The 26,494-nt window shown below is 37.2% G+C and overlaps 1 protein-coding gene across 1 annotated transcript in view; it reads left to right on the top strand.

The window, feature by feature from the left end:
- Positions 1–26,494, top strand: part of PIK3C2G (phosphatidylinositol-4-phosphate 3-kinase catalytic subunit type 2 gamma) — a 200,942-nt gene that overhangs the window by 40,499 nt on the left and 133,949 nt on the right. Inside the window, exons 9-12 of the mRNA XM_061988856.1 lie at positions 5,691–5,724; positions 13,605–13,800; positions 17,415–17,537; positions 22,099–22,230. Coding sequence (XP_061844840.1) covers positions 5,691–5,724; positions 13,605–13,800; positions 17,415–17,537; positions 22,099–22,230 — 485 coding nt within the window. The remainder of the gene's footprint in view (positions 1–5,690; positions 5,725–13,604; positions 13,801–17,414; positions 17,538–22,098; positions 22,231–26,494) is intronic.

The raw sequence follows: 26,494 nt of genomic DNA, 5'->3' as shown, positions 1-26,494 counted from the left end.
ATACGGATCCTACTGTATAAACTTCCATGTGCTTCCTCACACAGAGGGAGTAAAACACTTTTTCTGTTTTATGTATTTAAATTACAAGCTTTTCAGAGCAAGGAATACTTATCTATACGTACAGTCTCCAGCAGAGTAGAGTGGTGGTCTGGATGTAATCTCCAGAGGCTAAAAATGATAAGTGATGGTGATGATAATGATAGTGTTTGCTCATCTGTAATGAGCAAAATGATACTGTTCCTGAATGACCTCTTCTGAGTATTAAAAAGATTCTGTCCTGATTGAATATTTTATCAGTAGTCTTAAAATATTTTTCTGTCCTAATATTCACATAAGAAGCTATTCCACACTTCTCTTGGAGACTACTGACTAGATTGTTATTCTTTTTTTTAAATTTTCAAGTTATCGAAGTTTTGTTCCCTTAATAGACCCTTTCAGGCTTAGTTGGCTGAACTAGTGGTCTGTCCCTTGAAGCCTTCCTGTAAAGACTGTCTATGACCTTGACTGACACCCCTCTCCCTCTTGCTTCCTCCTTGGTGAAGCGGACCTGACTAACAACAGACATCAAAGATATGGAAGGGGAAAAATAAAAACAGAAATTCAAACTGTTACTGAACCAGCAAAAGCTATTACTGCTGCTTACTTTTTACTCCTTTGAGAAACAAGTGCTAGGACAGTTGGTAAGACTTCAGCAATTGAGGAAAAGTTCAGTTTTGATTTTATAAAGAGCTTCAACTTTCTCAGCAACAACTGAGCTATAGATGTCATAAAAGCAGTAAAAAATATTTCTGCATGTTGTGTAACTCAAATGCTGTTCCATTTTATGAAAATGGTATTACATATTATATGAACTGCTTCATATATAGAACAATATACTCTAGTAGTTCTGTTTGGACAGCTTTTGATACTGAGGGGCTACAAGGGTGGTTTCTTTAAACAAAGAGCTGCCAGAAGCTTCCCTGTAGCTGACAGGGCTAATGCCAGTCAATTCTAAGATGGACCCACTGCTGACCAAGGCCTGGCTAATTAGTTATGGAGGTAATGCCTCTGTAAATAACGTATTTGAAAAGGGGAAGAAGTTGCTGCATAATTGCTAAATTGCAGCAGCAGAAGGGAGCGAGAATGTGAGAACGTCTCCACACACACCAAGAGGGGTGAGGAGGTGCCCAGGCAGTGGAAGAGAGATTACCTTGTGACCTGTGGTGAGCACCATGGTGAGGCAAGTCGTCCCCCTACCGTCCATAGAGGCCACTGGGAAGCAGAGATCCACTCATAGCCCATGTAGAACCCCACACCGGAGTGGATGGATGCCTGAAGGAGGCTGTGACTCCATGGGAAGCTCACTCTGGAGCAAGGTCCTGGCAGGACCCGGGAGCCTGTGGGGAGAGAGGATCCCATGTGGCTGTCAGGTTTGCTGCCAGGACTTGTGATCCTGCAAGGGACTCACACTGGAGCATTGTGTTCCTGAAGGACTGTTCTCCCAGTGAATGACCCACACTGGGGCAGGGTGTGAGGAGCTGCCCCCTTGGGAGGCTTCTTGCTGGAGCAGTTTGTAAAGAACTGTAGCCCCTGAGAAGGATCCACGCTGAAGCAGTTTGTGAAGGACTGTCTTCTGTGGGAGGGACCCCACACTGTAGCAGTGGGAAGTGTGAGGAGGCCTCTCTCTGAGAAGTAGTAGTGGCAAAGTTCATCTGTAATGAACTGACTCATGAACCTCTTGTTATATTTCTCTCTCCCCTGTCAATTTTAGGAGGGAAAATGATAGAATGACTTGGTGAGCATCTGGCACCCAGTCAGGGCTAAACCACTACGTATATAAATACAACAAATTACATTTTACCTGTGTTTGCTAGTATTTATACAAAGACAATGGACCATCTCTTCTGTCTGTATCAGCATACATAGCAAAAATTAGTACTGAGCAGTTGGATGTTTGACGGAGTACCATCTCATCCAAACTTTTTTTGAGTTGAACTCATACAACAGTGTAAGGCCATTTTATACAAATTCTGGATATTTACAGAAGGATTAAGTCCTGCAATATTAGCACTTCTTGTCAGTCTTCTTGAATTGTTTCTATCATAGTCATCAGCATAGTACCAAAAGTAGTTGTACACAAGTGCAATTTTCAAGGCTACCTGTTACATCTCAAGTGTTGCAGCATTATATATTGGGTAAGAGAGAAATGCCAGAAAAAAAAAAGTTCTAATTACTTTTTCACCATGGTTTCCTGATGCTTTAGTGTAATATATGGTGTGATTATGTGTAGAATGCCTTTTAACGCATCTGTTTGGCAAGATCCATGTGCTCATAATGCCTCAGGGAAACTACTGCTTACTCTTTCCAATGTAAATTACATAGGCTGCCAGTATATGTTTTGTGTATACATATCTATACATGTGTGTTTGCATACTTTAAAAATATAGAATCTCAGTGTGTTTCTAATTATTTCTAGTTTTATGGGGAAAAACAAAAGGGAAAGAAAGAAACTTACTTCCAATCTACTATGTTTAATTAAACTGTACGTATTACTTCCTTACTACCTCCTTACTGCCAGTACTGTGTATTCACATACTGTGGTTAAGAGATTATGAAAGCAACTGGCACCAGTGATAATTTCTTCTTAACTGATTGCATCTCTTTATAAATGTGATTCATTCAGTCTCTAACCAATCTAACCCTGGGATTTAAAAATCCATTCAGGGGAAACTGTGGGCCTGCTGCACAATTAATGTTTTTCATCTTTTTTCCTTCCATTCTTGCAGCAGCTCACAAAAAGTCTACAGAGATCAAATCCTGCCAGAACAGGCACTAATCCACTATATATTAAATGGGCTACACTGTGTTGAAGTTATAAGTGCTGTTCCAAAAGGTTGTTTACTTTCCAAAATTTGAAATAATAGAACAAAGGTCTCTGTTCCCATTTGTCTCACTGCATTGTAAAGATTGTGAAAACATATTTCTCAGCCTGAAGGTTCCTTTTTCTCCCCTCAAGTAAGCATTTGATTTCTCTTCATATTTACCGGACAAATGTTGGCAACTCCAAGCTGGGTACCAGAGGGAGAACGTGCATCCAGCATTGCACTTCTTCTGTCACCCCTGCAAGCATTGTAATTTTCAAGAAGCATCTTGCTGAATACATATGTACTAACATAGAATCACAGAATCATAGAATGGTAGGGTTTGGAAGGGACCTTTAGAGATCATCTAGTCCAACCACCCTGCAGAAGGAGGTTCATCTAGATCAGGTCACACAGGAACATGTCCAGGCGAGTCTTGAAGACTTCCAAGGAAGGAGACTTCACAACCCCTCTGGGCAGCCTGTGCCACTGCTCCATCACCCTTACAGTGAAATAGTTTTTTCTTATTTTTAAGTGGAACTTTTTGCGTTCCAGCTTCATCCCATTACCCCTTGTCCTGCTGCTAGCTACTAAAGAAAAAAGGGATGCCCCAACCTCCTGACACCCACCCTTTAGATATTTGTAAATGTTAATAATATCTCCCCTCAGTCTCCTCTTTTCTAGACTAAACAGCCCCAGTTCCCACAGCCTTTCCTCATATGAAAGATGTTCCAGTCCCCTGATCATCTTGGTGGCCTTGCGCTGGACTCTCTCCAGAAGTTCTCTGTCTTTCTTGAGCTGAGGAGCCCAGAACTGGACACAGGACTCCAGATGAAGCCTCACCAGGGCAGAGTAGAGAGGGACAAGAACCTCCCTTGACCTGCTGGCCACACTCTTCTTGATGCATCCCAGGATGCCATTGGCGTTCTTGGCCATGAGGGCACATGGCTGTCTCATGTTTAGCTTATTATCAATCAGGACTCCCAGGTCTCTCTGCAGAGCTGCTCTTCAGCAGGTCAACTCCCAGCCTGTACTAGTGCATGGGATTGATCCTTTCCAGGTGCAGGACTCTGCACTTGTCCTTGTTGAACATCATGAGACTCCTCTCTGCCCAAATCTCAAGCCAGTCGAGATCCTGCTGAGTGGCAGCACATCATTCTGGGGAATCAGCCAGTCCTCCCAGTTTGGTGTCATCAGCCAACTTGCTGAGGGTACACTCTGTCCCCTTATCCAGGTCCTTGATGAAGATGTTGAACAAGACTGGCCCCAGAACTGATCCCTGTGGAACCCCACTGGCCACAGGCCTCCAACTCAATTCTGTGCCATTGATCACCACCCTCTGTGCTCTGTCATTCAGCCAGCTCTTGATCCACCTCACTATCCACTCATCCAATCCATACTGCCTAAGCTTTCTGATGAGGATGTTATAGGAGACAATGTCAAAAGCCTTGTTGAAGTGAAGGTAGATGATATCTGCTGCTCTCCCCTCATCTAGCCAGCTGGTTATGCACTCATAGAAGGCTGTCAGGTTGGTCAGACAGGTTTCCCCCTTAGTGAATCCATGTTTACTCCCCTGATAACCATCTTTTCCTTCATATGTTCAGTGATAACATTCAGGATGAGTTGTTCCATCACCTTTCCATGAAGCGTTCTCAACCTGCTGCAAAGGGATTAATGACTGTAAAGGATAGTAAACCTTTCAAGGACATGGGTTCAAATGGTGCAAGCAATGGGAAATACTGAAACACAGAATTAACTCACTAGTCTCTTTGATCAAGTCTTTGCACCTCAGTAATTTATCTCTGTGTCACCTTGGTAGATGCGAGCCTGATGTCAGAGCAAGTTGAAGATGGGGAAGACTGGGGAGCTGGCAGGGGAAGCTGGTCCCTGACACTTACCTTTGGACTGAGGCTGAGTCCTACCTGTGGCCCCTGGGCTGCGGGTGCTGTCTGTCCTGGCAGGAGATCCATCAAGCTACCTGCCATGGCATTTTTTTTCCACTGTGGATGGGAACTTTAGTGACATTTAATTTTGCCCAGTGTCTGTGAGGCCTGGAGCAAAGTCTGATTGATAGTAGTTATTGTACTCAGGGATTTAATAGAGCAACTTTAAAAAAAAAGTTTAATTAGGCTAGTCAGTTCAGTCTAAATAACTGGCCTTACCTTTCCACCATCGTAAGCACCCAACAGTTCCTGCTGACAGCAGTAGAATATGAGAAGTGGGAATCCAGATACTGAATTAATGTTAGGCTGTATTTAGGCAGCAAGGGCTTAAATACCAGCTAAATCCCTGCACCTAGTATTTCCTTTTAGCTGTCTTTGGTTAGCTGCTGGCTCAAAGGCCTTTGAAGAGCAGAGCTATTTTTGCAGATTTGGCATAAGAACATATGTGAGAACATAGGCCCTTTGCATGGAAATTTGGTACTTTGCAGTTTTGAGAGGATGCTGAGATTCTTCTTGCTCAGTGTGGTTATATGATTCATGTCTGAATCTATAAGGCATGCAAAGGGATGGAGATTGTATTCTTATCTCTGTTACTCGTGTTACATCTCTGAAAATGTGCACACACCTCAAATGTTGGTAAGCGCTTCTTTGTGTCATAACATGCCTAAATACTATCAGAAATTAGGCCCTGAATGACTTGCCTGAGATGGTAGAGGAAGCAGATGGAAGAGCTGGAGAAAGCAGATCCTCCGAATCTCAGTTATGTCTTTTGTCATCATTAGGATCCATTCTTCTGCTTTTCTCACCATATTTTCCATAAGTGCTACTCCTACAGCAATTATAACTGCTATCTGATCTTTTCTGAAGTAATTGATAACTTTTTTTTCCTTGGGTTTTGTCTTTACAGAATTCACTTCAAAGTGTGGAAACACAAGACAAAGGTAAAGTGTTATTTCAAAAATATGTTAATTCAAGACATATCATCAGAAAACACATGCTTTGCTATTTGTTTATATTAGTGAAATATTTTAGTTGGCATGTTGCAGATGTTTGTATATTTAATCATACTATAAGGTAATTACAACAAGTTAGACTTCAGGTGATCTAAAAATATAAATAAAACTTAACATTCCTAAAACTAACCTGGAGATTCAGACATGGAGAATGAGTAGTATCGTGAAAGGGCTGATTGCAGTTAATTGTGGTTGTAGATATTGTCCTTAATCTCAACTATACTGTGGAGAAAAAGGAAAATAGGGAACTTCATTAAAATCATAAAAAATTACTTTTGTGTGTGGGTTTTCTACTTGGCTCCCATAACTTTCAGTTGTCCCTCCTTAAGTTTTAGTTCTTTGTTGTCTTTTGTTTTGTTATCACTAAACATATGAAGGAAAAGATGGTTATCAGGGGGAGTCGACATGGCTTCACTAAGGGGAATCCGATAGCTTCTGCCATTTGTCCCTCCTCAGGACAGGTGGACTCACCACCTGTCTTCCCTGCAAGTCCCTGGGGTACCTCACACACACGGCAGCTCTGCAAGGGCTGCTCCAATGCGCATTTATCCCAAAGGCTGCAGCTCCTCTCTGCCTCTCGTGTGGGGCTGCTCTGTGGCGCGCAGGCTCTCCAGCACGGCCTGTGCCATGGCCGTCTCCCCACACAGTCCCTCACCCGTCCAGGCTCACTCACATGGAGCTGCTGGTAACTCACAGTCCTGCCATGGCCCTCCATGGGTTGCAGAGGCACAGCCTGCATTCTCGCTACTGCTTGCAGAGGGGTCTCTGGTCTAGTGCTTCTCCTTCCTTCCTCTTTCTCTGACTGTGGGGTCCGCGTGGTCGCTTCCATCTTGTATCACTCTTACACCTCCTGCCAGCACTTCAAATTCCCATCCCTAAATAGTGATGGCAGAGGCTCCAGATTGGCCCAGCCGGGCCGGAGGTGGGTGTGAACCCAGGAGCCGGGGGAGAGTCCAAAACCTCTTTACTGGGTCTTCACTGCAACCCGCTCCCCCTGTTACCAAGCAAAAGCTGCTCCTTGCTAAACCATGACAAGGACCCTCCACCTTAATGGTGAGGTGGGCAGGTGTACGCTGTGGCGATTTCTTTCCATTTTATTTAAGGAAAGAAGTGGCCTCTGAGATGCTTCCCCCCTCCCCCACTTTTTTCTCTATCTGCTTTTGTCTATTGCAGTGTGCTCAGAAAGGCAAAAAGGTGAACCAACCACAAAGATTACAGCAGCCTTTCAAGCACAGAGGTGATTCAAATGCAGTATTCCAAATGGCACACTTGTTTTTTCACCATTATTCAACCTCATGAACAGCAAACAAAGAAACAGCAATTATATTTGTATGCTGCCAGGAAAAGCTAAACAGCTGGGGGATCAGGAGAGTGGGGATAGAATACGCAGGTGCAGAAAGGAAGAGAAGGTAAATACAATTTGTAGAGTTCTTCTCCCTTGGATATAGTCAATTATCCCACAATTTTTTTTGTTTGTTTTTTAACACTCTTAACAGCAAGTAATTCTTGATAATGGAAAGAATGAATAGTTACTAAGCAACATCTATCTTACAAACATCTTCCTCTGAAAACCTGTCTGGAAAGGATCTAAACCATTCCTCTACTTCAAGATATTTCCAAATTCAGGCTTCATTGAATCAGCAGCTTCTTCACGGAAAATCTGATTTATTGAATAACAGTAAAGGAGTCAGAAATTTTTTATTCTTTACTTCTCTGTACTTATTTATTTTTGCCAGGAAACCTTCAACTGTGAAGAGTCATGCTTCTCTGTTTGTTCTTGGCACACCCTAATTTCATAACAGTTGCAGAATCTTTTTGGTAGTGTAATAGTAGAAACTGCAGCTTACCGATTGCAAGTCAGAACTTACCAGGCCATTAGTCATTCTGTAGAGAAGCCTACATTAAAGGTTGTTCAGTGTAACCAAAATTGAAATTGACTTCTTACATGTGGTGATACATTTCATGGACATTTTAGTGTACTACATGCCTTACATCTGCACCAATTAAATCAACTTGTACAAGCCAGCAAAATATTTAAAGTTGAGCTAGTGAGTGTTAACAGAAAAATCTAGCTATCATATCAAAGCTAGTGTTAAGGACATGTCTGACAAAAACAAAGTTTGAGAGCAATGATGAAAACTTTAGTCTGCCGGAACCTAGGCCTCATCCCCAAGATGTGGTCAAAGCCATTCTATGTGTCTTTTCTTTTGGGGATCACAAGCTTTCCTTAGTCTCTGTCATCTCAGTGTTCACCTTCATGGTAATGTTAAGGAGCCTCCCATCCATTAGCCTAGGGCATTGAGCCTTAGAGGAATACAGATGATACTTTTCCCTGCCAGAGATAGAAGTAAAAACCTACTAGGTGATGAGTTGTGCATTCCTGCTGAAATCACCTTTGAGTTTTCTTTTCTGTTTCATTTGCTTCCCACCTTCTTTTTACTTTATTATACTTAGCTGGCTAGATTTGCAGGCATGCGAAAATTTGCAAACTTGTGACCCAAAAGTAAAGTAAAATCACCACCTTAACTCAGTGCTAGTAAAAATTTCCAGACCTCTGGGAAGCTAAAACCCATGTGTTTTGCTTTCTCTAGCAACACCGTTGCAAATGAAGTCAGCATTGACAGTTAAGGAAGAGACAAACCATATTTCCTATTCCTACTGTTCTTTTCTGTGTCTTATATGTGTTCATATTTATCTTGAAGAAAAGATGATCAAATTTGAATAGCAAGAGCAGCAATCGGTTGTTCCAACTATATAATTTCTTTTTCCTCTCCTCTTCCTCACCAAAGGGATAGTTATTATTGTATCGTAAGAGTTTTGTTTTTTTCACTATAGTTTCTCTCTACCACAAAAGAGGAAAAGATAAAGAATCTATTAAAATTAAAGCCTTACTTAATAATTTGTTTAGAACCTGCTTTAATCTTTCTCTTTAATAAAAGATAACAGAGGTTTAATATTAGTCATTGACCATGGACTAAGCAAGTCAAAGACTATATTCAAAATATCTAGCCTTGTTTTAGTGTTGCAATAACTGGCTTTATTAACAGTGTTATCTCTCTAGACCAAATTATTCCATTGCTGCAAATAGAACAGCATTTATCCATGTTATGTCTAAGTGTGGATCAAGTTCTTTTTCCTCTGTATGAAGTCTTTAGATGATCATATTAATTTTTTAGTACTCAAACTATTTTTTTATTTCTTCTTATATGGGAAGAATGATGGGAATTTCTAGACATCAGCGTCTTTTTACAGCATCGACTGTTCCCAGAAAATAAAGAATAAGATTATTCACATTAACAGAGATTTAGCATTGGATTTTGCTGCAATCCAGAGTGTGAAAAGGCAGGCTGCAAGCTGGTACAAAACTGAGTCTATGTGTGTTTCTCAAAAGTTGATGAATGAATGTTTATACAAAGTCTATAGCCTTGCTACTGCAGGCAGGGATTTCACTGGATCAGACATAATAAGCAGCTTTTGGAATGTGATCAGCAGTTGTCTGTGACCCATCCCAGGAATTCTGATATGCACCATGAGCTGATGATATTGAATTAATAATCTTTTCCGACTAAATTACTGGAGTAGCTATCTTTTTAAGTGAATGCAAAAATTGGATACCTTGACAATATATTTAATGAAGTCATCATTATATTTAGGGGTGTACAGGTTCCCTAATTGTGCCTGGGATTTGATGGTTGCTTCTAAACTGATCATAAAAATGTTCACCAGAGAAAGTTTTTGTTTGGTGGGTTTTTTTGTTTTAAAAAAGGAAACTCTGCTTCCTTCTTTGCCTGCTACAAAGTCACTATAGCTTTGTTTTGGAAAAATCACTTTTTGTTTTGGAACATGGAAAAGTGTCAAGAGCTTTTTATTGATTGCATTTCATCTCCATAAGTATCTCCTGCGTTGTTTTCAAAACTGAGCATGGTTCTTTGCCTCTAAGCTGTTACTGTGTTACATGCTGATATGTTTTTCTGAAAGCCAGGGTGTTTTTAACCAAGACCAATTTTTAAAAAACTGCAACCCCCTAGTTCTCAAAAAAAAAAAAAAGTTACCAAGGCCTTATAAAGCATACAGCAACAGAGATGAAAGCAGATTTTTTTTAATTCTTCAACTGCTAGGAGGAAATAATAAGGTAAATATTATTGCTTGGAAACTTCGTCTGATCAGTATTTGCATGAGAGCCTTTTCATGTTTTGCCTTTTTTCTTATTATAGTAATGATCTAGTTAATGCTTCTTAGAACCTTACCTAGACCTTAAGGGCTTTGTTTTTCTGAAAGTTGTGAGTGTGTGTATGACCTAAACTGTATTTAGAATCTTGTTCCCTGAAAATAAGTGGGAAAGAACAATATCCAGATCCCGTTGTCCAAAATATCTTCAATGCGTTAAAAAGGCCTTAAACCTTCATTCCAAATTCCTTTTGACCAAATATTTGTCATGTTTTGCCCAGAGAACATGTGCATACAGAGTTAGAGGCAGTGTGTTTAGTGTGTATTGGATTGATATCTTCTGCTTGCGCAATAACAGCAAAGTAGATGTAAGGTCTGATACTGAAATAACCTGTGAATTTTAATACTGGACTGAGAAGAGGAAAGTGGTTTTCCATAAAGAATAAGCTAGTATGTTCCTTACTAAACCTTGAAGGCATCTGCAAGTGTATTCATTAACCCTCTCAGAGCTTTGTTTCATACCAAGGGTGCAACTTATTCCTTCAAACTTTATATACAAGGAACATGTTTCAGAAATAGGCATATCTGATAGCTGTGGTTAAAGTTCACTTCTCTTGGTTTAATTCATTTCTTCTAGTTTCTTCTCACCTTCAGTGAGAAGGTGATGCCAAATAATTTCATGTTAGAAATAGATTATGAGATTTGAGCAGTGAGATGATTAGTCTTTATCTGAATTCACTTTGCAATGTGATGTGTCTGTTGTCTCCTAGATACTGGCAATACCTAAGTATACCCAGTATATATATCTCCTATTTATCTCTCTCTCTCTCTCTCTCTCTCTCTCTCTCTATATATATATATATATATATATATATATATCCCCTATACCTAAGGGACACCTCTCTAGAAAATAAAGTGGCATAGCTGAAGCTGTGAATCTGCTATAGGAAGTCCATAGCCTGTGTACATCAGTGAAATAACATAATCCTTTCTCATCTGAGATTTATTAATCATAAAAGTCATAAAAAGCAGTAAAGTTCTCAGGCTTCATGAATGGGCAATAGAATTTCAACTTACCAATTCCTATTCAGCAGCTTGTAAAAGTAAAGTGAAAATGCTGACCAACTCTTCTGAGTAATGGATATTTACAGACTACCCAAGATGTTTGTTTCTAATTTAGTTAATTGCTACCAGGCTTAATGAGCAAAGAGTGTGGGGGAGGGGGGAAGGGCTGACTGACACAGAAACCACAATGTTTTTTAAACTGAGAGCTGACATGATTAAGAAAATGCACGTAGAAAAAATCATACGACTGCAGAGCAGGTCAGACTTGGACATTTGCTTACACATGAGGAACTCTGTTCTTGAGAAGATCTTTATTATGGATCTCCTAATAGTTAGATAAATAATGATGAAGTTTCATTTGTCTCCCTTTTGCTGGTAGCTGAACTGATTAGCCCATACTGTCTTCAGCCCTCACATGCCATTGCAGCCAGGAAGACCCCCAGGCCCTGCTTCCAAAATGGTTCAATTTATCCAGTCAAGCACAGACTCCAGAAGTCCACTGGTAAAAGGTGGAAATTTGATAGAGAGAAGAAAAAGAATAACATTTCCCATCTCCCTTCAGCTGGGAGTCTGAGAGACATTGTGTATAACTAAGGGAAGACTTTTAGCCTTACTGCATCTAGACAGGTCCTTGACACCCAGGAAGCTCTTTTTGCCTCACCACTGATGGTTTGAAGCATGGTACAAATGAGGCAAAATTTGTGGAGGTTTTTTTTCCCCCTCAGTATCAGTGTACTTTGATTGGTTTTTGTGTTTTTTACATATCTTTCAGTTTTGTGATTTTGGTAAATCATGAGAATCATTCTTCTGCAAAATGGCCAGTAGACAAGATAGCTTGTGTATAGTGATAGACATCTTATTCACTTCCTTGCCTGGCATATGTAAATTTTCTATTATGGAAAATATTTACACTATTGTGCATGTTTTTCCTGACTTGTTTTTTTAAAGGGCATTTCCTTTTTTCTGTGGCTTAGATGAAATATAATCTATTTCCTGTTGTTCCAGGGACAAAATTTTAAATGTTGTTTTACAGCCTAGAATGTGGGTTGTGTAAAAATTGCTGATGGCCAAAGGGTATGTTTCCACACACAGCAGGAAGTTTACATGGAAGGGTTGGACTAGATGGTCTCTCAAAGTCCCTTCCAACCCTTAAGACTCTGTGACCCTGAACTGCATCTCACCTTCTTTTGGAGAAAATGCAGAGAAGGTTCACTGACTTCAAAGAGACAGTTTGCATAAATAAATGGTTACTTATTACACATCTACCTGTCTGCCACTTTGAATGGATTGGAGCTAGAGTGTCTCCTAAGTAGCTGTTTTTTCGTAATGTAAATAGTGTGCTACTTTTTGGATAAAGTGCAAAATACTGGTTCAAATAATAGCCCACTAATGTCCTTTTCTGGGACCTCTTAAGGAGGCTTTATATATATTACTGTAATTCATTCCTTGGAATGTAAAAGAATCCAGTGCAAATTCAACATTTAGTTTGTAAGGTAGTAAGTTACTGGGCATGCAAGAGAACTGGCTATGAGAACAAAATGGTATTCTAGGAAACAAATTGTTACAGCAAAAGATTTATTCAGAACAATTACAGTAAAGGATAATAAATGGAGAAAATTGTAGAGAGAATAAATTTTTATAAAATAAAGTGCTACGCAGAGAAATATGCACAGAAAGTGAAAGGAATGAGTTTTCTTAACCTGTAAGTCTCTAAAATGATACAGTTTTCATATATGGAAGATAATTACAACATAACAAGCTGTAGTATTCTAGCCAGAAATGAGTGCTTGTAGCCACTGTCTTCACTCGATGGAGGCTGCCAGGGCGTGGGATTTTAATTTACACTGGTACTCAGGCCATCCCTAGCTTCTCCAAAAACACAGAGGGAGGGAAGACGGATAAAAGCCAGTAATTGCAGATGAAGAGCACTGCAGAGCTGAAGCCAGAGGAAATAACATAAATAAAGGTGTGTTACAAATAAGGGTGTAGCCTGGATTTTATATATATCCGTATAGATGTATTTCGGCATCCATCATGGTATAATGTTTTTGCCAGTCCATGACCATCTGAATGCTGACTATGTCTGAATGTGGCTGTTATTTTATATATTTTATGAATTGTTCACCTACACTTGCAACAGCTTTATAGTCTTAATATCTAACCAGTGCCTTTTCCCCATTCTACTGCTGTATTGACAGTACTCTTGAACTAAGTAGCTACTTAGCTGCTGAAATTACAAAATACCTACATAATAAAAATCCTTCCAGCACAAAAATTAACAGACTAAAATGGAATATCTGAGGCACATACTAACTTGCTGTAGTTTAAAATGATTACTTTGAAAATGCCTTAATTTGAAAGCACTGTAATGAAAGACTGTTAATGATACACCAGAAATGAGCTAAGACTGATTTCAGAAGCACAGATGGCTAATTGGCTTCAGTTGGTAGGTTATGTCAGTTTCATTAAATTTCATTAGGAAGCATTTCAAAGCCAAAACTAATGGTTTAAGATAAATATGGTTCTTCATACATGACCTATCACTAACTTTTATTTATTTCTCTCTCTCCATTCAGAATTAATAGAGACTGCTGTGACTGAGCTCTCCATGGCCATCTCTTGTCTCATCCATGTTTACAGCAGCAGCTTTGATGTAAATTTCCAGCTTGCCAGCATACCTAAAAGTCCTTCATATGCAGACATCAGTCTAGATTCACAGCTCAGCTTCACTGTTTATGCGGCCCACAACATCCCAGAGGCCTGGGTGAACAGGTAGGAGGTCCAGTAGGTGCTCACAAGATGAAATGTTGTCCTAGATGACATATTTTTCACAGATACTAGGTCACCTCCATTGCTTTGGTGATACTCCTATATTAATGTTAGAGACTGAGAACTGAGTACATCTCCACTATTTTTCTAGAATAAAGTACTTTTACTTAAGTTTGATTGGCTAGGAGACTCCCAGGCCCCATAGATGGTGAATCAAGGAGGTGGCCTAGATGGTTTCACTTGACCAGTATGGAAGAGTGGTAATAGAAATAATATCAGAGCACTGGCCTTGACAGGTATGTGTACAAACACTCCTGTGACTAACTCAACGAGATGGAGGAAAGGATATGTGCTGCATGCCAAGAGTTTACACTCACTTTTTGTGATCTCTGCAGTGCAAGTAACTAGAAGGGTTGAATGATAGCTTACTGAGTAGAGTTCTTTTGTTTAAACCTAATCTGAATGAGGCTTTATCAGCAATTTTTGCTCTTGTGTATTTAAACCCCATCATTTGGATAAGCATGTTCAGTGATGATCCTCCTTATACATGGTGGTTAAAATAAGTATAGCTTATAGGTCCAAGTACACCTAGTATATAATCATAGCATAGAAAGAAAAGAGGGACATAACTTTAATAAAAAGCTGATTAAAGAATCTACTTCTGCACTACTTATTTGGTCAAATTCGTCATCTCTTCAAATAGCTGCTTTTCCTACAGTGAGCAAAACTAGTGTTCTCTTACCACTCCAGTGTGTTAAAGGCAGGGCAGGTGACTACAGTCTAGTCACATTATTTTTATAAGTCGAAATAGTGTTCTCTGAGTTTTTATTAATACTTTCCCCTTGCTCCCACTTTACTTTGAATTCCAAATGACTGATTAAAAAACAGAAGGATCATTTGCATTGGACTGTGGGCAAGAGAATGTACAATACAGCATTATCTGTAATTAGCATTTAATAAAAATCTGAGACAATCTGTATTAGTTAAGGTACTAAATACAGAACTGTAATCATTATCCTAATTTTCAGATGGGTATACTATTCCCATTGCATTTTGTTTTACCAGAAAAATGTGAAATTACATGTGGCCTAAAAGCCACTGATGACTTGAATACTATGTGAAAGGGTGAAAGCAGGTGAAAATTAATCATAGAATCATAGAATTGTTTCAGCTGGAAGAGGCCTTTAAGATCATTGAGTCCAGCCTTTGTCCCAGCCCTATCAATCACTAGACCATTTCCCTAAGTGCATCATCCAACCGTCTCTGAAACACCTCCACAGACAGTGACTCCACCACTTCACTGGGCAGCCTGTTCCAATGCCTGACAACACTTTCAGTAAATAAATTCCTCCTAATATCCAACCTGAATCTCCCCTTGCTCAACTTGAAGCCATTTTCCCCTGTTCTGTTGCTTGCTACTATGGAGAACAGATCCACCTCCACCTCAGTACAACTTCCTTTCAGGTAGCTGTGGAGAGCAATAAGGTCTCCCCCGAGTTTTCTTCCTCCAGGCTAAACAGCCTCAGATCCTTCAGCCATTCCTCATATGAGATATGCTCCAAACCCTTTACAAGCATGGTAGCCCACCTCTGTGTCCTCTATCATGGATTTCTTGACATAGATTGCTGCTCTGACACCTGCTTTCCTCAAATACTTTTACTAACTTCATTCACGTACATACTCCCCACACTTATTTCTGTACTGCAGTAATTCATTCTGACTATATCACAGCTCTCATTTTCCCTTTCACAGCTCTCATAAATCCCTTTCACACTTTATGGTCTTGCTGTTGTTTGTATCATATATTTTAATATATATTCCTGCATATATGTAATACATGTATTATATATGATAGAATTTTGCCATGCCTTTCTATCTGTCTCACAATGTGGAGTTTTTTTCTATGTCTACCAGTATGAGATAAATGGGTTTTCTTTCAATAATTTGGGGTAAGGGAGAGTCAGTTGTCTTGTTCTTTACAGAATCATGTTAGTGTCCTGTCAAATCCATGTCAAGTTCACTTTTGTGTTTTTTTCTTGTTGATTATTATATTTATGCTCTCATTTTCTTATTCTTGTCTTACTAGTGGTTGATAGGGCTGGGACAAAGGCGGGACTCGATGATCTTAAAGGTCTCTTGCAACTGAAATGACTCTATGATTCTATGATACTGTCCTCTTTAAAAAGATAGGTGCAGACATTAAAAGTTTCAGAATAATGTTCAAAAAGCGATTACCTTTCTTTCTTTACTGCATTTTCATTCCTTGTTTCTTTTATAAATTTCATAATTTATCTCATTTCAATTCTAAGCAGAGGTACCTTAGTTGCTGCCAGTGGTACAATGTTGCTATCATGATGTTTGGCTGCACTTGTTTCTACAGGCCAAAACAATCAGATTCCTGCCTATAACTGAATAATATAAAGTGATCTCAGGGATAATATTATAAAGTCATGACTTTGAACTCACAGGGAGGCTACCTAGGCAAAATGCTTTATGAAGACCTAAAATGGGTTGAAGTACATACACTCTGAACAACCTTTCTGATTTCAATCAGACTGAAGCATTGAATAGGCAGTAATATTTACAGAATTAGGCCCTTATGGTGTAAAAATCAGGACTATGTCTGTATATCGTGTATCAATGTTTCTGTTTAAACATAAATATTTAATCATTGTATTGTATTAAAAACTATTATTTCCTACACTATCCTCCACTTGTAATCTTTAGACTAGAGGAAAGATAACAAGTTTAAGAGCAGAAACATTTCCTAGTCTTGTAAGATATTTTTTTTTCCTTTCTCTGATTAATGTCTCATAGATACTACAGATTCCAAATCCTTTTATTTTAATTAGAAAAAGAAACCAAAAAGACACTGAGAAGAAAAAAAAACTGCTATAATAATGATAATAATTATTGTAATGTTCTGGAGGAGGACAACCATCATTCGTTTGAACAAACAAATCCAGGCTCCTTGAATCTGCAAATGTTTCAGATTTCCTGTTCAGATTTAACTTGTTTCACGTGTTCATCATTCAAGCACAGAACATGGTCTAAATCTGAGTGGCAGGAAGATCTGGAAGTTACAAGACTAATTAAGAACATTAGTTGGAACCAACAGATAGCCTCAGACCCAAATTACACTATGAAGCTAGTCAGTCGGGAATCTAAGGAATGCCAACAGAGAAAGCTTTAATGCTTCTGCTGTAATGAATGTATAGATTCCAGTAAGTTCTAACTTGTTTTTTTACAGATTGGAAGAGTTAAGTACAAATAGATTTACTGTTGACAGAAGTTGTATGATGAGAAAGTTGTAACACTTCAAAAATCATATCAAACCTCCCTTGACTGCAATAGTGGAAAAAAAAAAAATTAAAATAGTATTAATGATAAAAACATGGAACAGAATCTAGGAGTCTTAAGTACTTTTCTTGAACTCCAAACATTAAAAAAAACCAAACAAAAAAAATAAGCACTCCTTCCCATTAATATGAGATTCATTATTTTAATGCTTTTTGCATGAAAGAATGGTTCTTCACAAGTTTCTGAAGGGTTAGCCCCAAATTTACTGTGCTAAACTTTGTACATTGCAATTTGTTTTGTTTTGTTTTGTTTTGTAGCTACAAAGTTTTCTCTTTTTCCTGTTCACTAACTTATGCTGGGAAGACAATATGTCAAGTGAAGATTTGCAAAAGTATACCAGTTAAAAGATCCTTCTTTTTCCTGACTGACTGGAATGAGAAGTAAGTTATGGTCTGTGTTTGGTATATGTTTGTCTGACAGATTTTACACATTGAATATTCATTAAAAAAAAAAAAAAAGATTACTAACGTCTTTATTTCGGATTTTATTCTGAGCAAATGAAAATCCATGGAATTTGGAGAAACTTAGGGAAATGGGAGTTAGAATGAAGTGAAAAAGAGGAACAGAAATAAGTCTAAGCTAGGTCTTATCTGACAAAGAGCTAAACAAAGCTTTTCCGAGAATAGCTTTCATTCACTGGAGGTATACTCTAGGAATATTGGAACCAAAAGGAGATAAAGCCAAAGACTGTATTTGTGTTCTATTTTGAGGATTTCTTCCCTATAAGTCCACCTCTAGTAGGTATGCAATCCAGCTTGAGAACCTATTACAACTTTTCTTTAAGAGTTCTTTTTTTTAGAAGCAACAAGGCTGTTGTGGGTTGGGGTTTTTTGTTGTGATTTGTTTTGGTTTTTGGAGTTTTTGGGTTTTTTTCTGGATTGGGTTTTTTTTTTGTAATAACAAGGGTCTGCAGTTGTAAAATGAGGACTTAGTTTGAGAGTGCAATTTTAGAGTAAAGGCTACCAACTGCCTATCATCTGCCTGTCAGCCTTGAAGAAAATAACACCATTGAAAAACAAAGCACACACTCAAACAACATTCAGTTAAAGCAATGAGATGACAAAAAGCTTACCACAGTTATGAATTTAGTATTGTATCAGAATATTATGTATGGATGTTGGAAGATCTTTCCTGTACAAAAATGTACATAGGAAAGGAAATGTTTAGATTGTTTTCATTTTAAATATAAAATACTTCTCATAGTTCTATAATGAGAAAATTTGTGCTGCTGATCCTCTAAGATAAGACATAAAAACTTGACAGAATAATCAGTAGCTTCAGAAGAGAGAAGGAACAGTAGAGGTGGTATCATATTATCACTGAAGGTGTTAGGTACATAACAGGCATAATTTAAAATATAATCAAGAATGAGCTGGTTTGGCTTTCCTATAATAAATACATGTATATAAACATTAATAATACTTTTTGAAAGAATTCAAACTGAATTGATTAAAGATCAGAATATTTTCATGAAATGTTACTGCAATTGTTATTTTCATGTTTTTTCACGTAACCAAGTGGCACCATTTCCTATCATAGGAAGTCTGGGCTCACTCAAAACTATAACCAAATTACATTAACTCATAGTTGTTTTTTTGTTATAACATCACCTTTCTGAAACAGAAGGGAATATGTTTGCATAAAAAGTTTACAGAGGAGACAAATTCTATTTCATAAGGTCTCTTGCCCTGAATTAAAATGATACTTTTGTTTGACCCATATGCTATTTTCTGTTGATCTGTTCAAAATGCATATGGCAAAAGGTCATCAGGAGGTGATTCTATTACATTACAAAGTCAAATATTCTCTATACAGTTAGGGATAAATCAGTCTGAAAAAAAACTTAAATAATTCAATATGAGTCCTGCTTTAGATAAGGATTGGCTCAAAGGGGAAAAAAAAAAAAAAAAGGAAAATAGTGTTTTGAGGGTTAGGAATCTAGGAAGAGAATTTCTACCAAAGACAAGACTTGCTTTCTTTGCTGAGTTTCATGTATTTAGCTTGTGTTTCCAAGTGGTTTACACAGTTACTGTCTGAACTGTAACTTGATAGAATTTTGTGATTAAATGTGAGCTTCTGTTAAGTACTTTATCATAGTCTTCTAGAATGTTCTCAGAAAAAAATAGAATCAGAAATTACCTTGTTTAGTGTTTCTTCTGTTTGTCCTTTTTTAAGAGTGTACTTTTTGCTTTAGAACTTCTGTGTTATCTTTGAAAGTGTGATTATCTCCTTGGTGCAGAGTTTGAAAGACTGATACTGTCTAGCACATAATGTGTAAAGTCCAAAATTTGCTCTGATATTTTCTCAACAGCTTCATTTTTCAATGACTTAGACATCTTAGTTCTTTTTTTTTCCTTTCATCTTAGCTGTTTACTCTTCATATACTTATTCCACCATCTTCACTTTTTCCATCCTCATCTATTTTTCCATCCTCTGATCTACAGACATCTGCGAATAGCACCATCTCAGTAAGCAGCTTCTCTGTTCTCAACTACTGTTGAAAGTGTTCACTTGCAATGTGTCTTATGTCTGGCCACCATTCCAATTCTTTTTTTTCTTTTACGTTGTCATCCATTTTTTCATACATTCTGTTCAACATGGAGAAGGGGAGACTGAGGGGGACCTCATTAATACTTATGAATATTTAAAAGAGATATGTCAAGAGTATGGGGTGACACGTTCTTCTGTAGTGTCCAGTTATAAGACAAGGGGTAATGGACAAAAGCTGGAACACAAAAAGTTCCACTGAAGGAAAAAGTACTTTACTGTGAGGGTGAGGGAGCCCTGGCACAAGCTACCCAGGGAGATGTAGAGTCTCCTTCTCTGGAGGTTTTCAAAACCCACCTGGATGTGTTCCTGTATGACTAAATCAAGGTGAACCTGCTTTAGCAGGAGGGTTGGACTAGATGATCTTTAGAGGTCCCTTCCAACCCATTCTGTAATTCTGTGATTTGGCTCAACCTCCTTTGGTCAGAAAGGATAATACCAACTGAGTAAGTGCATATACATCAACATTAATCACAGCTCTTAAATGCAATACAAATATTCCCCTCTAGTCATCTTCGGCCCATACTTTAGCTCCTGTTTAACTCTCATCAAAGTTTCCAAGTTCTTTACCTACTGATGTACATCTGGTAGTGGTATATGTCATGTCCTAAGGAACCTCTAGGAAATATATGAATCCTGTGGAACCTCTAGGAAATATTTGCATTCTGCGGTGAGGATATTGTAAGTTTCTTCACAACTTCAAGTTCACAAGGAGTGTATTAGAAAATGCATGCCTCATTTAAAAAAAAAAAAAAAATTTAGTCTCTTCACAGCATTAATGGTGCTTTTAAGTGAAGTGTAACTCTGTTGAACAGTTTTATATAGCATGGGCAGAGTTGTTGGCCTGTAAGTGAAAAAAAAAAAAACAAAAACACCTGAACAAACTATCTGTAGTATGTAAAACTGTTCATTTTACCAATAACTGTTTCTAACTAATTATGAGTGAAGAAAAGGGCATGAGACAGGGAAAGGAGAGTTGAAGGCTATAAATAGGGACATGTAAGAAGACAGTTGAGAATTGCTTCTCAATTCCATTCATGTTAATCAGAAAGAGTGGGAAACTACTGTCTTGCTTTGTTATTCAGGGGCAGAGATATGCAAATTTTAATGATTTCCAAATGTTTAGGACTGATCATCTGAAATTTTGACACTACTGCTAATTTAGAGTTCCAGCTGAAATTCTACATCTACTTTCTGTGTCTCCTTGGTGCATTCAAGGAGACTTTCCGAAAGCCAATAGAATTTTGACAGATTGAACTAGGAGCAAAATCTTATGCTAATTTTACTCTATATTATTACTTTATCTTATTTCTGATACCAAAAATACTTATGGTTTTCAGGCTACTATACTTTTAAAATACCATTTTCTGCAACTGTTTACCACCTAAGTATGACCAGAGCTTTTTAAAAGTGGTGAAAATTGCATTGTTTTGCCAGTCTGTATTGAGTAGCTGAAAATTAAATGGAATATATATTTTTAAATTTATCTTCTGGTTTATTTTCTTAATGAAGGTTATGAAGATCTTTTGTTTTCTTAATCCTAATATTGTCAATGTTGAATGCTTCTTTTAGCCTTTAGCTCCTTATGTTGATTTTGTTTGTACAGAAAAATGTAATTAATTTCACTTCCCACTTGAGAATTGAAGTTTGTGCTGAATATACATGGAAAAAAAAATAGAAATGTGCCATAACCACGAACATTCCCTTCAGGTAAAAGAAAATATAGACTTGAACATGTCTGGGTAGTAATACACATGATTTTTCCATACAACATGAAAATACCTTATTTATTAGAAATGTTATGATTTTAAATCAATTCATATAATCTATATAAACAAATTGAATGATGAATCAAGTTTGCTAATGGTCAGTAAAAAGCTGAGACAAATATTGCTAGATCTGAATTTTCTCATTAAAAAGTGAGAATCTCTCATTGCTCTTGGGTGGTTGGGAAACACCACACACCAAAGCACATTTGAATGGCGTATTATTATCATATTCTACAAAGAAGCAACTCTTTGTTTCTTAAGTACTGTTTTCCTCTGGAGATATAAAACAGCAAATAACTAACTCTTGGTTTACAATTCACCCTTAGGGGATGCTTATTCTGAAATAGCCCTTCATTGATAAGGTAATTCTAAAGCAAAAATTTAACTAAAGCTTTTCTTATATTTGTTGTTTACCACTCAAGTGAATGAATTTTAACAGTTGGCAATATCTTCAATGTGTTGAAAGGATCATCCAGCTGTATTTTCCTTCAGAGTGCTACTTTTGTAACTTGTAGCTTGATATATGTGTTAAAGCACCTAGAAAAATGTAGAAAGAACTCCCTTGTGGTAGCAATGCTCAATTTTTTTAAACTTTTATATTCCTTTTTTTCTGATTTCCTTTTAGGATCAACTTTCCTCTACGAATAAAGGCTCTTCCGAGGGAAACTATGCTGACAATAAAACTACTTGGAGTAAACAGTGCCTCTAAAAATACAGAAGTGCTTGCTTGGACATGCTCTCCATTGTATCCAAAAGAGTAAGTTCAGTTTTGTGTGATATCTTAAAAAAAAACCAAAAACATTCTTGGAATAGTATTGCACTCAACTTGGGTGACATACAAGAAGACAGAAATACTCAAGTCAGGACCTTGACGTAATAAGATTGAGACTGTCACTTAACAGTAAACTCCTTTTGATATTCTATTAAGTGTTCCATCCCTTTCTTTCTTTCCAATACATTGGTTTTGAACTTGGTTTATGTAACTGAGTAACAGTTACAATAAAGTTGTCTAGGCCTGTTGAAAGGCCCTGCTGTACCCTTTCCTGTAGCTTTGCAAAGTCCTGTTCAATATAGCCTCTTGTTCACAATGGTTAGGGTGTTCCTTTCAGGCTTCATTCTATTTTCACACCGATTCATTCTGATGGGAGTGAGGCAGTTAGCAATGACCACAATGAGCACCTTTCGCTCTACACACCACTCTAAAAGCTTTCTCCTGTTTTTTAACCTCTTCTTTCTACATAGCACACAATATAACAGTGATTCAAAGATGCTCGTAGCCTTGAATGTCTGAAGTGATGCATAAACAGAGATGTGAGGTAGATTTTCTGCAGTGCTCTAAATATATTTTTGTGGCATTGAGACATCTGAAATTAGATCAAGCCTTTAGAATGATACTTAATTTTTATTTAGACTCCATAGTCCTCTATGCACTCAGGGCAATAAATGGGATATAGTCAAGCCTCACAAATTTCTGCATTAGCATCCAAGTCTAAGCTATAGCTCTTTTTTAATTGTGAGACATCTTAGTGTAATTCTCCATGTGATGGCAGTCCCCATTTAAAACACAAAATGTGATTGCATGTATGGATTTACTATATTTGAGAAACCTTGAGTTCCACTGACCTTTCAAGCTGAGAGGCTTAAAACACTAGCAAATAAGTTGGACTGGGATAAAGGCTTTTTCTGTCTTTTCAGAAGATATTTAAGAAGAGTTTAAGATTGCTCTGATCAGAAAAAGAGAACATTCTTCTGTGACTCGGTAAATACAGCTTGAAGGAAGGAAGGAAACATGAATCAATTGTGTGCTCCAAGGATTGCTTAGGCATTTTATTCAATCACTTTTCTTTCATAGTTTGTCTGAAGAAGAGTACATCACTCCCTTTTCCACTATGTATGTCTTTGTAGAGAAAGCATGCCTTGTGTTTGAGTATTTCTACCACCCTTGTGTTTAGAGTGAAATAGATGGACTATCTTTGCTGAGAATCTAACTTGAGATGAAGTATTAAGATGTCCTCATCTCCAGCAAGCTGATATACCTTGACTACATTCAGAAGCAGTGATTAGACATAAGGATATGCTAACTTAATTGAGGAATACTGAGACACCTTTGGAGGTAAATGAGGTATGATAGAATCTGGTTCTTGAGACCTGTGTTGTACCAGAGGTTTTCCTATTTTTCAGCATTTGAGTCAAAAAAGAATAATTTTGGAAGTTCTCAGCTCCCTTGAATGTATTTTTTTAAATGTATGCCATTGGAGTAAACATCTTGATTTTCATTAGCTAGTCTCCAAGTCACACAGTTAGTATCAAAAATTTTGTTGAAAAACAGCTTCATTCTTTCATAGTACACACAAGCAGCATAATGAAGGGGACAGAGGGCTGCTTTTCTTTCATCTTCTTTATAATTGTAGAGATCATTGCTGAAATGACCCTTGAAAGCAGAGATAAAAGTTGAGTTGTTGCAGAGGAATCATTTAGGAATAACTGTTCAATACTCCCTAATCTGATAGGTATGTCATTTACAATTATAGTGATTACTAACACAAAGAAGCCTAAATGCTTTTTTTCTCTTTTAGCCAACCACAACTCCACAGAACTATTCATTCACCATTATTTCAGTTGATAGACTGGTATAAAAATAAGGATAACCCTGAAATGCCTTTGAAATGAGACAAATATCTGAAATTCACCTAGCCTGCTTTTCCTTTTCTTTTGAAAATCATTAATATTTTTTGTGAGAGTAAACTTGTTCTCAGGGTTACCTACTGAGAAAGGAGCAGGATTAAAACTATCAGGTTATTCTTAATAAGTAATGCTATGTTAGTTTAAGTAATTAAGAAGAAACAGTAGCACTTTGAAAGGCCATTTCTGCTCCAGAAGAGCTTTGTAAGTTAATAAATGTTTCTATTTAATGCACCGATTTTGATAAAAACATTAATAAATTGAGCAATTGAGAAATTAACCCAACTTCACTCCCATCACTGCTGGAATGCAGCTAAAACACAAGACTTATTTCAACAGAATACTTCTGAGCTTGAAAGTGTGATTCAAGAAACGATTTCTACCTTTAGTGTCATGCTAATGTGTGAAGTGTACCTATTATTATTGCAAATATTATGTTATTAGGGTCTCTAAATGAACGAACTCTGTAAATGTATATAAAAGATTAAAGAAATCTGACCAGAAAATCTTTGACAAAACATTTCTAACTTGGAAAATATTTGTTCAGAAGAAAATTTTTGAGAAGTGAATTTGAATTCTAAAAGAAGTCTTAACCTTATCATGTCTAGGATCTAATTTTTAGGGGAAAAGACAGAAATAAGCTCTTTGAATAAGCTGGTAGCCCTAAGATATTTGTCTGGATCATCAAAAATCGTTCTTCAAATCCTTGTCCCAGGTGGTCACTGGGCTATTCTTCTAGGGGCAGCAAAGATAAGAACAGAGACTGCTCTCTTTTTTTGTATCAAGCATCTTTCAGATACTTGATTTTTTTCTTTTCTAAACATTTTAAAAATACAATTCCTTATTGCTGTCCCATTGTATCTTATTCTGACATTCTGATAAGAACATAGGAATTCATTCAATCTGATTATGACATGTTAAAATGGGAAGGAAAAAAAAACCCACAAATCAGTTTGGGATTATTCCCAAATATTACTTAGGAACCTTTCTAGTGCAAAAGAACACTTTATGTTAATAGAGATTGAATTTACACTTCTCTGTAAATTTGTTGTCCATTTTCTCTTCTAAAATGATTATTGTCATTGTTTGATTGCTTCTGTCTTTCATAGTTTCATTCTTTATGTTTAATCTGAACTGAAGATTAAGAAAAAACGAGCTTATTTTATTATGTAAAATGTACATATTACCTTCATGTGTTTTAAGAATTGTGAAGAGTTTCTCGTGCTTTGGGGCAAGACCATGTTGAAGTCTCTTGCCAGATGAAAGGGCTGTAGACATTTTCTGAGATTTTAACACTATATTTCTTCTCTAAAAAAACACTGAGTATATGAGAATTATAGAAAAAAAATAGAAGCAAACCCCACTGTTTAAATAAAACATGTTAATTATTTTTTAGCAGTTCTTATTTCAATCTGTTCTCTGTACCTTGCCCATGCTGAAGCCACACAATACCTAAAAATATTCTCAGAAAGTCAGCCTGTTTAATTTTGGGTTTTTTTGTTGTTAAAGCTTTGTCAGTTAACAGTTGTCTAGTATATTTCAAATTTACTTAATTTACATTATTTCTTGAATTCTAGTAATATATCTCACTATTCTGACAGTTGTCTTTCAGTGTGTTGATTTATAATATGACTAGCTGATGGATATACAGGCCAGCCATCATACTCTCTATCAAATGTGTTAAGATACTGCTTATCAACTTTGCATGTTTCTGTCCAAATAGTCTCATTCTTTAGAAAACTAATTTCCTTTAATATTCTCCTATCTTTGGCTAAATGTAGTTGTTTATCTTAAAATTATTGCCTGTAAACTTATTTTTTAACTTTATGTATTGGGACAAAAATTAGGAAAGAATAAGGAACACAACTGCAAAATAGTTTTAAAACTATTTAAAAGAGTTTTTCCTTTTGCTGGGTGTGGTAATGGAAGTTTTCTACATGACTTCAGGACATAAGCTTGATTTTATGAAGTTGGAGTAAGTTGAACTGTCTTTGAATAAGTGTCCTCTTCTGCTGTAATACAATGGGAAGTTTATGCCATCTCTGGTAGTAAAAAAAGGCTAAGAATCTGTAAAATTCCAGGGATTTCCATCTGTCTTGATTTTGTATGAGCATATAAACAAATAAATAAATGGCAGTAGACACAGAGCAGCACTTATTTATTCACCTTCTGGTATACGTGATGCTAAAGTTGTTACATGGAAATCTGACTGAACCCATCAGCAGAACCAGAATCTGTCTGTTCATTAAAGGTTATGGTTACCATGCTCATGATGCTAGCTCTCTCTTCTGAATAGATCCTGCACACTCTCCTGCTTCTTTTCCTTTTGCTAAAATTAG

The sequence above is a fragment of the Colius striatus genome, chromosome 1 (genome assembly GCF_028858725.1).
Source record: "Colius striatus isolate bColStr4 chromosome 1, bColStr4.1.hap1, whole genome shotgun sequence".
NCBI classification, from domain to species: domain Eukaryota; kingdom Metazoa; phylum Chordata; class Aves; order Coliiformes; family Coliidae; genus Colius; species Colius striatus.
This window is presented reverse-complemented; position numbering and strand designations above follow the sequence as displayed.